The 14,437-nt window shown below is 44.0% G+C and overlaps 1 protein-coding gene across 2 annotated transcripts in view; it reads right to left on the bottom strand.

Moving 5' to 3' along the window:
• LOC143284279 (glycine receptor subunit alpha-2-like) overlaps positions 1-14,437 on the bottom strand; it is a 95,870-nt gene that overhangs the window by 45,384 nt on the left and 36,049 nt on the right. For both annotated transcript variants that reach the window (XM_076590971.1, XM_076590972.1), the window contains one exon: positions 12,445-12,515. In XM_076590971.1, coding sequence (XP_076447086.1) covers positions 12,445-12,515 — 71 coding nt within the window. The remainder of the gene's footprint in view (positions 1-12,444; positions 12,516-14,437) is intronic.

Raw genomic sequence — 14,437 nt, 5'->3', positions numbered from 1 at the left:
AAGTGCCACAAAATAAATGCTATTACATTCATGTACTTATCCACAAAGAGTTGAGGACAACTTGGAGACTGGCAAAGCCTTCCTCTTGGGGACATGGTGAAAAGACGCCCCCATTTACTGTCTAACATTGGTGTGTGTGCTGTCAATGTAATCAGCGCCACTCACAAAAAGAGGCGCTTTCTTTCATGTTTTGCAATAGAAATCCACAGCTATCATCTATAACCCGTTGAATAACAACCGTCAGTCAATTTTGTCTAAAACAGCGACTTTTTCAAAAATGCATTAAGTTTTTGTTTTTTTTCCCCCCAGCTGTTCAGTGTGCTCGTGTGCCTGCAACAGCCGTCAATGTATTAAAGGAGAGGCAAGTATAGACCATAAGATATTATGCAGACTGTATATTTTGAATTACTTCTCAGTTTTTTGTTGTTGGTTTTTTTGTTTGTTTTTTAAATAACATTTTATGAAAACATAACTGCTTTTATGAAGTGGTCCATAAATCTTGTTTGTGAAGTATGTGTGAAAAGCTACGTTAGATCTCTCTAAGGACCACACCCATCCCTCACCAGGGGTCCTATGCAAGACAAAATTCATTTTGCCTTAAGGCAGGTTATCTTTGACAAGGTACGGACCCGCGGGTACAATTTACCTTGACGGTTAAGTTATTTTTTTTGTATTAAAGACACGCGCGGTGCACTGAGGCTGTCGTCTGGTGATTAAAAAATCCTGGTGATGCGCTTCTGCGCATGCTCTGTTACTTCTCACCGCACCACAGTTCAGAGCAGTGTGGAGAGAGTTAGCAAAACACGAGCTGTCCGCAAAGCACGCCTGTTTTCCCTCAACAAAAACAACGCCACAAAAGGATCCACCACGTTTACCTCTGCTTCGTGGGCAGTCACCCGTGACAGGTGTCAGGGAAAATTTGCCTTTGGGTTTGAAGACCCGTGGGTACACTCGAGTGTTCCGGAATACCGGATACTGCTTACCCTCAGACAGTTTGTCTTGCCTCGTGTACACCTTTACCTGCAGGCACGATGGACTCTTGAATACGGCCCCAGATGGACCTGCCACCCAGCATGAAAAAAATTCATCTTCACAAAACCGAGATCTTAGCCCTGAGGTCAGCCGGTACGTCGTTAAACTCATTTCCACCTCTCTAAGCAAATCGACAGTTTCCTCTCTTTAAGATTATTCTGATTCCTTGAAAACAACCGCCAGGCATCATTTTCTCCATCAACGTCCTTTAAGGACTTGCTTGACTAGTAGTAGATATAGTTGATTCCTTCAACGAATTTGTATAATAAAAACTTTCTTGTTTTCTGGCCAAAATTATTGTGTGTGTGTGTGTGTGTGTTGTGTTGTGTCTCGTTTTCAAACAAAACTCTATTCAAAGCTAAACGTGCTCACGCGATGTCCAAGGAATCGTGTCAGGTGACATGTCAGAATATGAAAACCAATCACTATGATGAAGAAATGAAAAATATCGAGTCTGTCTTTCCCAGTTAAAACAGATCCTTTCGTTTGATTCCGAAAGTTCCGTTTGTTTCCTTATATAAATTTATTCCGAAAATTTCGTTTGTTTCCTTACATTTTACTTCCAATGCAGTGTAACCAGCAAAGGAAACACTGCTTTCGTTTTAGCGCGTTGCAAAAGGACGTGTTCTTATTGTTTGAACAGACTGATCAATATTGTCCGCTCTGCTTTTCTCATCCTTCAAACTGCCGACAACGTTCCGAATTGTTGGTGGAAGAGGTGTGATAAGTTAGAGTGCGCAATGCTGTTGTGTTTGTTTTTTCAAAGCAAATAACCGTCTTGACATTCCAACAATCTCTCTCTCTCTCTCTCTCTCTCTCTCTCTCTCTCTCTCTCTCTCATTGCAAAACTTATCAAGATATCAGGGCTAAGAATCAACTTTTACATGTGGCCGCCGAGAGAAGGCAAACCGTGCAGATCTTGTTATCCTCTGATAATGATGAAGTTCTAATTTCGCTCGCCAGGTATGTTGCAGAGGCTATTAACATCCGGAAAAAGAAAATTGGTTTAGTTAGAATATGTAGTAGTTATATCTATGAATAATATATTGCATTTGTATGCACTTGATGGTCAAGTTGAATATGAACAGTTTATAATATTTGTTGTTGTGGTTGTCAATTAGGCTAAATAGTAGAGGTTGATGATAGGGATGATAGAGTGTGGTTGAAGATGATGTATGTGTGCTTGTATTGGGCACATGCATCTATAAACAATTAATTCACCTTGTTCTAGAAAAGCTTATTGACAAGAATTGTTTTATTTACTGTTCATAGTTTGTTTTTGTTTTGTTTTTGTTTTTTTCGTTCAATACACGACGCTGCAATTGAGAATTATGTCCCCTTGACATAAGAGCTGTAGATAGGCCAATGTCAATAAATAATGTCTGAAGCGTCTCTCTCTCTCTCTCTCTCTCTCTCTCTCTCTCTCTCTCTATCTATCTATCTATCTATCTTAAGCATGTTTGTATTATTTTGTGTGTTATTTTCTTATTTTCTTACAATTTTAGCCCAGAGTGCTCGACGTAAAAACGTATTACTCCTTTACCACCTTGAAATAAATGTTCGTTTCATTTTGTCACCCGGGCCCCTACTCTCTCTCTCTCTCTCTCTCTCTCTCTCTAACACATACACACACACACACACACACAGATGCTGTGAGAGGGAGGCAGACAGACAGACAGAGACAGACAGAAGATAGATACAAATATAAATTGAGGCAGAGACAGAATCAGGGCACCATGACAGAGATATATAGACAGACAGAGACAGTGGCAGAGGTCGACCGACCGACCCCCCCACACACACACATACACACACACGCTGAGAGACTGTGAAGAAGACAGAAGAAGAAAAAGAAATAAAAGAAAAAAAGCATGACTGGTAGACAATTACTGATGGTCCCAACTGCATGGAAACCAATCAACGTTCGTAATCAACATTTCTCTTTTCAAGTGTGCCATTAATATGGTGATAGAAGAAACAGATGAACCCACAAAGTCTGAAAGCTGCTTCACACAACCATTCGACACGGCTGTTTGAAACACCAAACTGGATCACTGGGAAAATTGTTAGTTTGTTTTCTCGTTTGTTTGCTTGCTTGCTTGCCTGATTGTTTGTTTGTTTGCTTGGTTTTTGCGGCTCTGTCTTCCGTGCCAATTCAGTCAAATTACCCTCACGCCAAACTGTGAAGAAGGCTGGGATGGACTGGGCACACGTTACGAAAACCACAGTCAAGCATCGCCAGAGATGCCCTGGCATGGAGACCCCGATCGAGAAACACCTGGCGAAGGAACCGCCAGGCAGACACAAAGAAGACAGGCCTACTTAGTAGGAGCCAGGTAGAGGCACAGGCACGGGGTGGAAGGACTACTGAGGGTTAGCATGAGCCACACATAGACACAGGCACAGGATGGAAGGACTGCTAAGGGTTATAATGAGCCACACAGAGACCCAGGCACATACTGGAAGAACTACTGAGAGTTTGCGGGAGCCAGAGAGAGACACAGGCACATAATTTGGAGGACCATTGAGATATCGTGTTGTAGGCCTTTACCCCAAGGATACAGCAAGAAAATGAGCCTAAGCAGGAGCCAGATAGAGACAAACGTATAGAATGGAAGGATTACTGAGGGTTAGCAGGAGACAGATAGAGACACATGTACAGGATGGGAGGACTGTAAGGTATCGGGCTGACGACCTATACCCCAGGCAGACAGCGGGAAGATGGGCATTAACAGGAGCCAAAGACACACGCACAGCGTGGGAGGACTGGAGGTGTCGGGCTGACGGCCTATAACCTCAAGACAACCTGCACACCCCACAACCAGACGACCTTACTGACGTCACAGGGCAAGAGTGGTGCGGAGTGATGACTTAACTAGTGGCCACGCTTCCGCCGAGGCAGCCAGAGAATCTGAGCGCACGGGATCGAACCCGCTGGTCTAAAAATAAATGGACAGCGCACGCCTTCTTTGAGCCCTTTTGCTAACTGAAGTCAGCGTTAAGTGTTCAATCAGCCATTTTGCTTCTCGTGTCAGTATAGCGCGAAGTGGTGACTTCATATGTATAGCCGAGCGCTCAGCCGGCTTCACGGCCAGCTTTCACTTGCTCGCGGCGTTAGTTAAGCTGACATTTCTGTGCACCGTTTTCCTGTAATAACTTTGGTAAATAAACTACTGGCAGATTTCAACCAATACACAACATTTGGCATGTCGTGGGGGCAAGCATAACACGATTTCATCGAAGATACACGGTTACAGTTCAGAAACTACCACCAGTTAGCAGACGACTTGTCAACGGACTGACGGCCGGATACGAGAGACAATATGGCGTCCAGTTGGCTTCAGCTTTCCTGGCCAATAGCGATCCATGTACTCTTCGAACAGTGGATCGATCTGGGGTCTTAGTCCTTTGGATGAGACGATAAACAGATGTCCTGTGTTGTAGCATGAACTTAGCGGACGTAAAAGAACACATGACAATAACAAGGAATGGCCCTGGCGAAATTTATTTAAAAAAACAAAAAAAAAAACAAAAAAACTACCTTAATGGGAAAATAAATATACTTTCAGTCATAAAAGGGGGTTGAAGGGGGGGGTGGGGGGTGAGTGACGTTGCATTGTAGCAACGCACTTTCCCCTATGGAGAGCAGCCCGGATTTCACTCAAAGAAATATGTTGTGACAAAGAGTAATAAAATACAATACAGTACAAGACCGCAGCACCCAGAGCGAAAGACAAGAATGATCACTCAATCCCATTTTATTCTGCGTTCGAGGGCTGCAGCTTCCATGTTCACGTTAAAACAATTATATATCTACGAGTGGGATTTAACGCATGAGACTGCTTTTATAACATCGTTTCTTTGGCAGCCATCCAACGTTTTCGGGGATTTGCATGGTGGCATTTTTGTGTGTCTACAATTCACCGAGTGCTGTCATGATTTACGTGAGAATTAAAGTGCGTGTCTTATCGTCTGCAAATATATACACACGAACGGGATTATGGCATCAGCAGGTTTGCATATCTATGCCAATACTATTTATACAATACAATACAATATTAATGGGGGGAAATGCGCAGCAAACGAAAAGAAAATCAGTCAAGTCAATCCGAAAAGTATTTCTAAACAATGCAATACAACAAACACAACACAACACAACACAACACAACACATCACTCATTCATTGCGTGTTGTATTGTATTGTGTTGTGTTGTGTAATATTTGGAATTTTACGCATATGACAAGGTGAGGGGTTTTTTTTTTTTCAATATGGCTTCTTAGGCAGCCATCCTCCGTCTTCGGGAAATTGCGTGGTGGCATTTTCGTATTTCCACAATTCACCGAGTGCTGTCAAGATTTACGGAAGAATGTTAGTGCGTGTTTGAAAGGGATTAAGGCATCAGCAGGTTGCACATTTACGTCGACCTAAGATCAGAAGAAATACAATACAATACAATACAATACAATACAATACAATACAATAGGAAAAATGCACAACAAAGCCGAAGAAACAAAACCAAACCAAGTCAATCCAAGGACTCACTTTGCCTTGAGGCCAGAACTCAATCCAATACAACCAGGGTAGTGGACGTGGTGTTTTACTTATCTTCGATTTCTTTCCCCGAGGATTCTCAAGACAGGGAGATGGGGTGTGTGGAGGGGAGGTGAGACAGCTGGAGTGTTGTTCAATAATTAATCACTGCTAATTAACCAACGGTGGCAGGTGGTGGGTGGATAAACACTCACTGAGGGACAGTTGTCTTTGTGTGTGTGTGTGTGTGTGTGTGTGTGTGTGTGTGTGTGTGTGAGAGAGAGAGAGAGAGAGAGAGAGAGAGAGAGAGAGAGAGAGACATACAGACAGACAGGCAGGCAGACATAGACATGAGAGAGAAGGAGAGATGGACGGAGCGAGGGAGAGAGAGAGGGGGGTGGGGTGGGGGTGGGAGGGGTGCGCAGACAAACAGACAGACAGATGCAGACAGAGAGACAGAAAGACACCGAGAGACAGACAGACAGACAGACAGACAGACAGACAAAGAAGTCCGAAGCCATGAGCGTTAGTTCTGAATCTGTGTCACCGTCAGTACGAGGAGAGAGAATGAAGTAACGGGTTGATTGGGTTGAGGTGAGCTGTGCCGGATGCAAGACACTGACTAGAGAGAAAGAAGGGGCGGGAATCCCGCCCTTGTCCGAGGACGCACAACAGGGTTATGTCCCCTGTAATTAGCCTGCCACCTGTGGTCTCTGGCAGGGGTGTGTTCGCTGGCGGTGGAGGCAGCTGGGTGATGGAGAAAGACTGGGGTTGAACGTTGTCGTAGCAGCGTTGTATGTGTGTGTGTGTGTGTGTGGTGTGTGTGTGTGTGTGTGTGTGTGTGTGTGTGTGTGTGTGTGTGTGTGGTGTGTGTGTGTGTGTGTGCGAGCGTGCGTGTACTCGCGTACGACTGAATGACTTGTTTTCGTGATTGTAAAACGTCAATAGCAATAACCATTTTAAAAACAAAAACAAAAGAAAATGTTTCGTGCACTTGTTGACTTGACACTTTAGATTTGCACAGTGGGAAGGAATGAAAGAAGGGAGGAAGAAAGGTAGGAGGGAAGGAAGGAAAAAAGGATGGAAGGAAGGAAGGATAATTTCACAGAGTGAAATGGCCCCATCCCCTAAACCAAGAGCAGATTTGCACAGTGGGAAGGAAGGCAAGGAAGGAAGGAAGGAAGAAAGGATGGAAGGAAGGAAGGATAATTTCACAGAGTGAAATGGCCCCATCCCCCAAACCACGAGCAGATTTGCACAATGGGAAGGAAGGAAAGGAAGGAAGGAAGGAAGGAAAGAAGGAAGGAAGGAAGAACGGATGGAAGGAAGGAAGGATAATTTCACAGAGTGAAATGGCCCCATCCCCCAAACCACGAGCAGATTTGCACAGTGGAGAGGGAGGAAAGGAAGGAAGGAAGGAAGGAAAGAAAGAAGGAAGAAAGGTAGGAAGGAAGGAAGGATGGAAGGAAGGAAGAATGATTTCACAGAGTGAAATGGCCCCATCCCCCAAACCAAGAGAACTCCCATTACTGGACTTGGGTCCCAGCTCCCACATGTGAGGTCCTGGGCGACATTGGGACTGATTGGTAGACGATTTTGTGTTTGGGGGATAGGCCACCTCCACACCCGGCACTGGTTATGCCAGTGAGTGACAACTTACTGGGAATTCCGGTCACGTAATTAGGAAAGGACTCAAGCTATGTTCCTCTCCCACACTTTTCCTTTTCCTTCTGTGCATTTCCATTTTCATATGTTCAGAATATTACAATCTGAACAAGGTATTTACAGAAAAAAATTTAAGGAGTTCGTTAAAGCACACACGTACACACACACATATACACCCACCCACAATCACGAAAACACATACAAGCACACACACACACACACACACACACACACACACACACACACACAAATATGTGAAATGCTTTTATTTGAGAACATATGTTTATTACTCTTGTTTAATCAAGTTATCCGCGTGTGTGGGGGTGGGGTGGGGGGGGGGGTGCGGTGCGGGTGTGCGCTGATTATCTGGTTGTGGTTTTCCGCAATTCATCTTTATTCTTATCTTATCTGTCTATTATAATCAATGTGCAGTATAGTAGGCTATGTTTATTATAATTATATTCAAATAATGTTTCTTAATTCTTTCTGTTTTTACATTAAGAATACTAGTTATTACCTGCAGTGAGTGGATGTATGTATGAAACGATGTATATGATATTTTTTACATTTGTATCTTCGTAATATTTGTTGGGGCTGTTGTTGGCTTTTACAGTTATGGTCCCCATGTTGTTTACTTGTCTGTGTTGTGATAATGCACCTGACCAAATTTCTCCAGTTGGAGATAATAAAGTTATTCTTATCTTATCTTATCTTATCTTACACACACACACACACACACACACACACACACAACCGAAACACGGGTTATTACACAGACTCACGCTGTGTTGTAAAACACACGCGTGAACCAGAACAGGTCGAGAGAAACAAGCTAAATAACGGTAAAACAGAGACAAAAATCAAAGAATTTTCTAGTCACTGGGGGCGACACTCACTAGTCCTCTGTGGACAGAGTCCATCTTCTGAATGCGACAAATTTCCGAGTCTCTGAAGGTCAGACCGTACGTTAGCCAGAGGCCACAGGTCCCCCCCGATCAATGACGGTCAATACTTCCTCATTCTGTTGTTGTCATATCTGTTTAGTCAACGGATGCTGCAGTTCGTTGACCACTAAAGGCCAGTGTAGCAGCTTCTGTTTATATACCAGGGTCAAACCAGACCAGCCCGGATTTACCTCCGGGGTCTATGTGGATTGCACCCGAGCGTGATGACGATGACATGGATAGTTATGTAGCGCCTTTCCTCGGTCGGAGACCAAGCTCTAAGCGCTTTACAAACACTGAGTCATTTTGCACAACCTGGGTAGAGCTGATTGACAGCTGCCATCGGGCGCTGTTCATTCGTTTCCTGTGTCATTCAATCAGGTTTCAGTCACGCACACTTATCCTAATGCAGACATAAAACATCTTACGTGTATGACCATTTTGTTTATTTACCCCGCCATGTCAGCAACCATACTCCGTTTTCGGGGGGATGCATGCTGGGTATGTTCTTGTTTCCATAACCCACCGAACGCTGACATGGATTGAAGGATCTTTAACGTGCGTACCGGATCTTCTGCCTGAGTATACACACGAAGGGGGTTCAGGCAGGTCTGCACAGTATGTTAACCTGGGAGATTAGACAAATCTCCACCCTTTCCCTATCAGGTGCTGTTACTGAGATTCGAACCCGAAACTTCTGGTCACGACTGATCCACCCTCCCCCTCGTCCCTGGTTGGATTTCCCCACCTCGTAAAGGATACCCCCGGGGGGAAATTTGGCTCATTTAAAATCAATACTCCCTCATGTTTACTTCAGTTACGTTGTAATGGGGAGGAGGGGTGAGTAAAAAAAAACAACACTACCAGCCCAGAACCACACCCCATCCTTTGTCAACACTTTGATTGAACTCGTCGAAAGCGGGTGTTTGGGGAATGGAGACTAGCCCAGAACGACCTCTCTTCCTTTCTCAACACTTTTATCAAACTCATAGTAAAAGCGGGTAATTGGGGAATGGAGGCAAGCCTGCAACCACCCCATTCCTTTCTCAACTCTTCAATTAAACCCGTAGAAAGCGGGTAAATTCCAGCTGTGGTGAATGGAGACCAGCCCAAAACGACCTCCATTCCTTTCTCAACGGCTTGATTAAACTCGTAGAAAGCGGGTAATTGGGGAGTGGGGGCTAGCCCGGAACAACCCCTCTTCCTTTCCCAACACTCTGATTAAATAGCTTAGAAAGCGGCTAATTTCCAACTATGAGGACTGGAGACTAGCCCAGAACAACCCAGGGGTAAAACCCAACAGTGGGTAGTTTCAATCTGTTACACCGTGTTTCTCCAGTCAATGGGAGGTCACACACACACACACACACACACACGGGAACCTGCTGATTCCACTGATGGTATGATATGCGTGTGTTGCCCGTTGGGTTTTGCTGTCACATTCGTACAAAAGTTGACCGAAATTTCTACATATTTGTGTCGATTTTTTTTTTCTTTTTTTTTTTTTTTTGTGCCGACATGCTTCATAAAATGACAGATGAAATAACTTAATCGGTCAAATCAAGCCATAAGCCTTCAGATTATGAATCTTAGAATTCTAAAGTGGCCAGAAATGCGGAAAACAGGAAATTCAAAATAATTCAGTTTTTTTGTTTTTTTGTTTTTTTTGTTTGTTTGTTTTTTTATCCCGCAGGCTAAATGGGGCCCAGCGCCTTGATGCTCCCTTTGTGGTGCGGCATCCCGTGACCTACTTCCCTCAGAGTTAGTCTCTGCAAATCAGAATGTTTCAGTCTGTTGGCGCCACTCCTTGGATGGCACCTCTTCTCGGTTCAAAAGAAACGGTTTTCTCGTGTGTGTTTTTACGCTTCTATTATCAGGTCAACGGGTTTATACTTTCACGGTCTTTTAATGCCAAACTTCGATGGATCCAACATTTCCCCATATAAAGGATGCCTGGTCGTAGGGTGGTGTATTTTCTGGAAGCCACCTGTCATCAGTTTAGTGTCGGGGCACAGGCCTGAAGTGGACTCTTACATTTCCGCCCCCCCCCCCCCCCGCCCCCCCTCCCCCAACTCCCCTCCCCCCAGTATCATAATGTGACCCTTTTCTTTAGTTTGCAGAAATCATACTTCCCTCGAGGGTGCTTTAGATCCCCGTACTCAGTGTTGCATTGCCTCCCTAATCTCTTGACACCTCCCATGTCGATAGAGGTTTTCTCTTTTCACGACCACAAAACCACCAAGATCAGGCACTCCTCTTCTCCCACTTCATTCATGCTTTCCCTCAAGACTCGTGTCATCAAACTTCCCGCAGAAAATCACGTACGTCATTCGTAGTTTCTGTTATGTATGCTTCTGCGTGCGTGTGCGCGCGCGTGTGTGTGTGTGTGTGTGTGTGTGTGTGTGTGTGTGTGTGTGTGTGTGTGTGTGTGTGTGTGTGTGTGTGTGTGTGTGTGTGTGTGTGTGTGTGTGTGTGTGCATGTGTGTGTGTGTGCGTGTGTGTGTGTATGTGTGCATGTGTGTGTGTGTGTGGATGTGTGTGTGTGTGCATGTGTGTGTGTGTGTGTGTGTGTGTGTGTGTGTGTGTATGTATGTATGTATGTATGTATGTATCTGTGTGTGTGTTTGTGTGTGTGTGTGTGTGTGTGTGTGTGTGTGTGTGTGTGTGTGTGTGTGCAAGCGCCACACTTCCCTTGCCACCCTTGACTGTGCGTCCAGTATGTATCAGAACAGCATTTCCCGGGTCGACGGGTTAGACACAAAGGCGGAGATTATTTCGTTCTTCGACAATTCATTAAAGACGACGTTCGACGATTTATCATCCCGAAACATGCTGGTGAATATGGGTCGTTCTGTCAGAAATTTCTAAATGTTGAATTTCTCTGCAGGGTAGAAGTCATGTTCATGTTTATCGATTTTGATGATGCCAACATCATCAACACAGAACAAAACTGATCAGCTGGTGTGAAGCGCACTTGCCAGGCCACCTGTATCAACCCCACGGTCAAAACCTACAGGCCTCACAGAGGTAAGGACCACACAGGAACCTGCACAGTTTTCTTCTTTGGGGGCATGGTCAAATGACGATGAATTTCCGCAAACATGCTGTACACGGTTCACAAAAATTTATGGACAATTTGGAAATTTGCAGTTTTTCTTCTTTGGGGTATTGTGTAGTCCATTTCGTAAAGATGTTAGTGATGTTGTGTCTCTCAGTGTGACGCTGCGTTATCATTGTACATTATACATGTGTTGAGTATAACAACATTTAAATGTGCATATGTCTATGTCTCTTAGAACAACGGCAGATATGTAAGTCGGCCAATGTGTTCATATCTTCTTCACCGTTGGAAAATAAAGATTCATTCATTCATAGAGAAATGATGCTCGGGCTGATTTTCCGGCAAACACGATATACAGTTCTGACAAACAGTTTATGGACCACTTGGAAACTTGTACACATTTCTTCTTGGGGACGTGGTGAAATGATGATAAGATTCCGGCAAAGAACAGAGACTGCAGCATATGTAATAAGTACAACTCATAACCAGGGGTGTTTTCGTGCACGTGCACTTCCTTTCTTTAAAAAATAAAATCACGCAACTATCGGTTGCAAACCACAGAGTGACTGTCATATTTTAGCTGATATTTCATTTTATTCACACGCATGCTCATGGGGCATGTGTGCCTAGAACAGTCATTAATCTAATTAATGACAAGCTGCAGACCACAATAAACAACACCCCGCATAATTTCGATCATGTCTCTCGCTTCTTTAGCATTTTCGGGAAAAAAAAAAAGAATCTAATAAGGGTCCATGATTTTGCTTGTGTGTGTGTGTGTGTGTGTGTGTGTGTGTGTGTCTGTATGTCTGTGTGTGTCTGTGTGTGTTGTGTGTGAACTCTGTAGTTATTATGCACTGTTTTTTCCCCAAGCTTTGGCTTAATAAAATGTTGATTTTTGTTTATTAGCTGTTTGTGAAGCGCATATCTTCCAGCACCTCTCAGTCTGAGCTGCGCATGCCTATGAATGACTGGTGACTTACCGCTTTAATTTGTCCCTCTACATGAATCAGCAGTATAAAAAAAAAAATCTTCCTTCCCTCTTCTTCTTTATCATCATCATCATCATCATCATCACGATCGTTATTGTCATTATTGTTGTTGTTGTTGTTGTTGCTGCTGCTGTTATCATCATCATCATCATCATCATCAGTAGTAGTAGTAGTAGTAGTATCGTAGTTGTTTGCTTTGTTATTTTCATTAACACCTACCTTGTTCGTAATCCGGGGAAATCCGAGCATTGTAGGTGGAATTGACCAGCAGAATGTCCAGCACTTCTTGTCTGCAACACACAAACAAAAAAACACGTTGATGATAAAAATGATGTCTTTATCCGTCCATTTCCCCTTATCTCTCTTATTCTTATGCCTTCGTCATTTACTATTGTCTATAGTGTCGACCCTGTTTAGAGCGAGGTCTGGATGACAAGGGGAGATAAAGAAGAAGCAGAAAAGAAAAAGAAAAAAACCCATATATATATATATGGAGACAGACAGACAGACAGACAGACAGAGACAAAGAGAGAGAGAGAGGGAGAGAGAGATCAGAACCTGCAACATAGCAAAAGCAAATGATTGGCTATCCTGCTGCATTTCCTCATTACGTCCACGCACAAATCTTATTTTTCTTCTGCGTTCGTGGCCTGCAATTCACACGTTCACACGTATGTACAAGATTGGGGTTTTACATGTATGACTGTTTTTACCCCGCCATGTATGCAGCCATACTCAGTTTTCGGGGGGGTGCATGTTGGGTATGTTCTTGTTTCCACAACCCACCGAACGCTGACATGGATTACATGATCTTTAACGTGCGTATTTTATCTTCTGCTTGCGTATACACACGAAGGAGGTTCAGGCACAAGCAGGTCTGCACATATGTTGACCTGGGAGATCGGAAAAATCTCCACCCTTTACCCAGCAGGCGCCGTTACCGAGATTCGAACCCGGGACCCTCAGATTGAAAGTCCAACGCTTTAACCACCCGGCTGTTGCACCCGTCCAAGCACAAATAAAATCAGATCGTGTTGCTCCGGACTCCGCTGACCACACAATGGTCAGTGGACTGATCCGAGCGCAAGCTTTCGACGGAAAAAAACAAACGAAACCCTACGACAGACCTCCTGCTAAAGAATCGTGCTTAATTAACTTGAATTGAACTGCGTTCCCTTCCGAATCCACATCGAAGCCAGGGAAGATCTGCTACATGAAGCAGTGATTTATCAGCAATCACTCGAGAGTGAAATTGTATTGTATTGTATTGTATTGCACTGCATTATATTGAATGTCGCTTCTTCTTTTCTGTGTGTGTGTGTGTGTGTGTGTGTGTGTGCTCGCGCGTGCGTGCGAGTGTGGTATGCATGCGTTTTGTTTTTTGTTGTTGGGTTTTTTTTTTAAGTGCTCAGTACTTTGGCAGATTAAGCGTAAGAAATGCACATCATTATAGTGGTTGTCATAAACGTGGACATAAAGATATTCCAAAAGAACATAGGACATGCACAAGGAAGCCAGTCCAGGGTTCGGTTATTCGTTTGGCTAGTTGGTTGTAAGGTATTTTTTTTAGTTGGTTTCAAATCGAAATCAAGAAGACCAGTTCCACGAAGCAGCACGCAGTGGAGTTAAACAAACGTTAGTAAAGAGAAAGAGAGAGGGCAGCAAACAAAAACAACAGCCTACAGCGTACAACAGTGGAGAACAACAAACCTAAGTATACAGTCAGTAGGAGAAAGGGCGACGAACATGAAACAACAGCCTACAGCGTACAACAGTGGAGAACAACAAACCTAAGTATACAGTCAGTAGGAGAGAGGGCAGCGAACAGAAACAACAGCCTACAGCGTACAACAGGTGGAGGACAACAAAACTAAGTATACAGTCAGTAGGAGAGAGGGCGACGAACAGAAACAACAGCCTACAGCGTACAACAGTGGAGGACAACAAACCTAAGTATACAGTCAGTAGGAGAAAGGGCAACGAACAGAAACAATAGCCTACAGCGTAGAACAGGTGGATGACAACAAACCTAAGTATACAGTCAGTAGGAGAGAGGGCGACGAACATGAAACAACAGCCTGCAGCGTACAACAGTGGAGGACAACAAAACTAAGTATACAGTCAGTAGGAGAGAGGGCGACGAACATGAAACAACAGCCTACAGCGTACAACAGTGGAGGACAACAAAACTAAGTATACAGTCAGTAGGAGA

This window comes from Babylonia areolata, chromosome 7 (assembly GCF_041734735.1).
Source record: "Babylonia areolata isolate BAREFJ2019XMU chromosome 7, ASM4173473v1, whole genome shotgun sequence".
NCBI lineage: Eukaryota > Metazoa > Mollusca > Gastropoda > Neogastropoda > Buccinidae > Babylonia > Babylonia areolata.
This window is presented reverse-complemented; position numbering and strand designations above follow the sequence as displayed.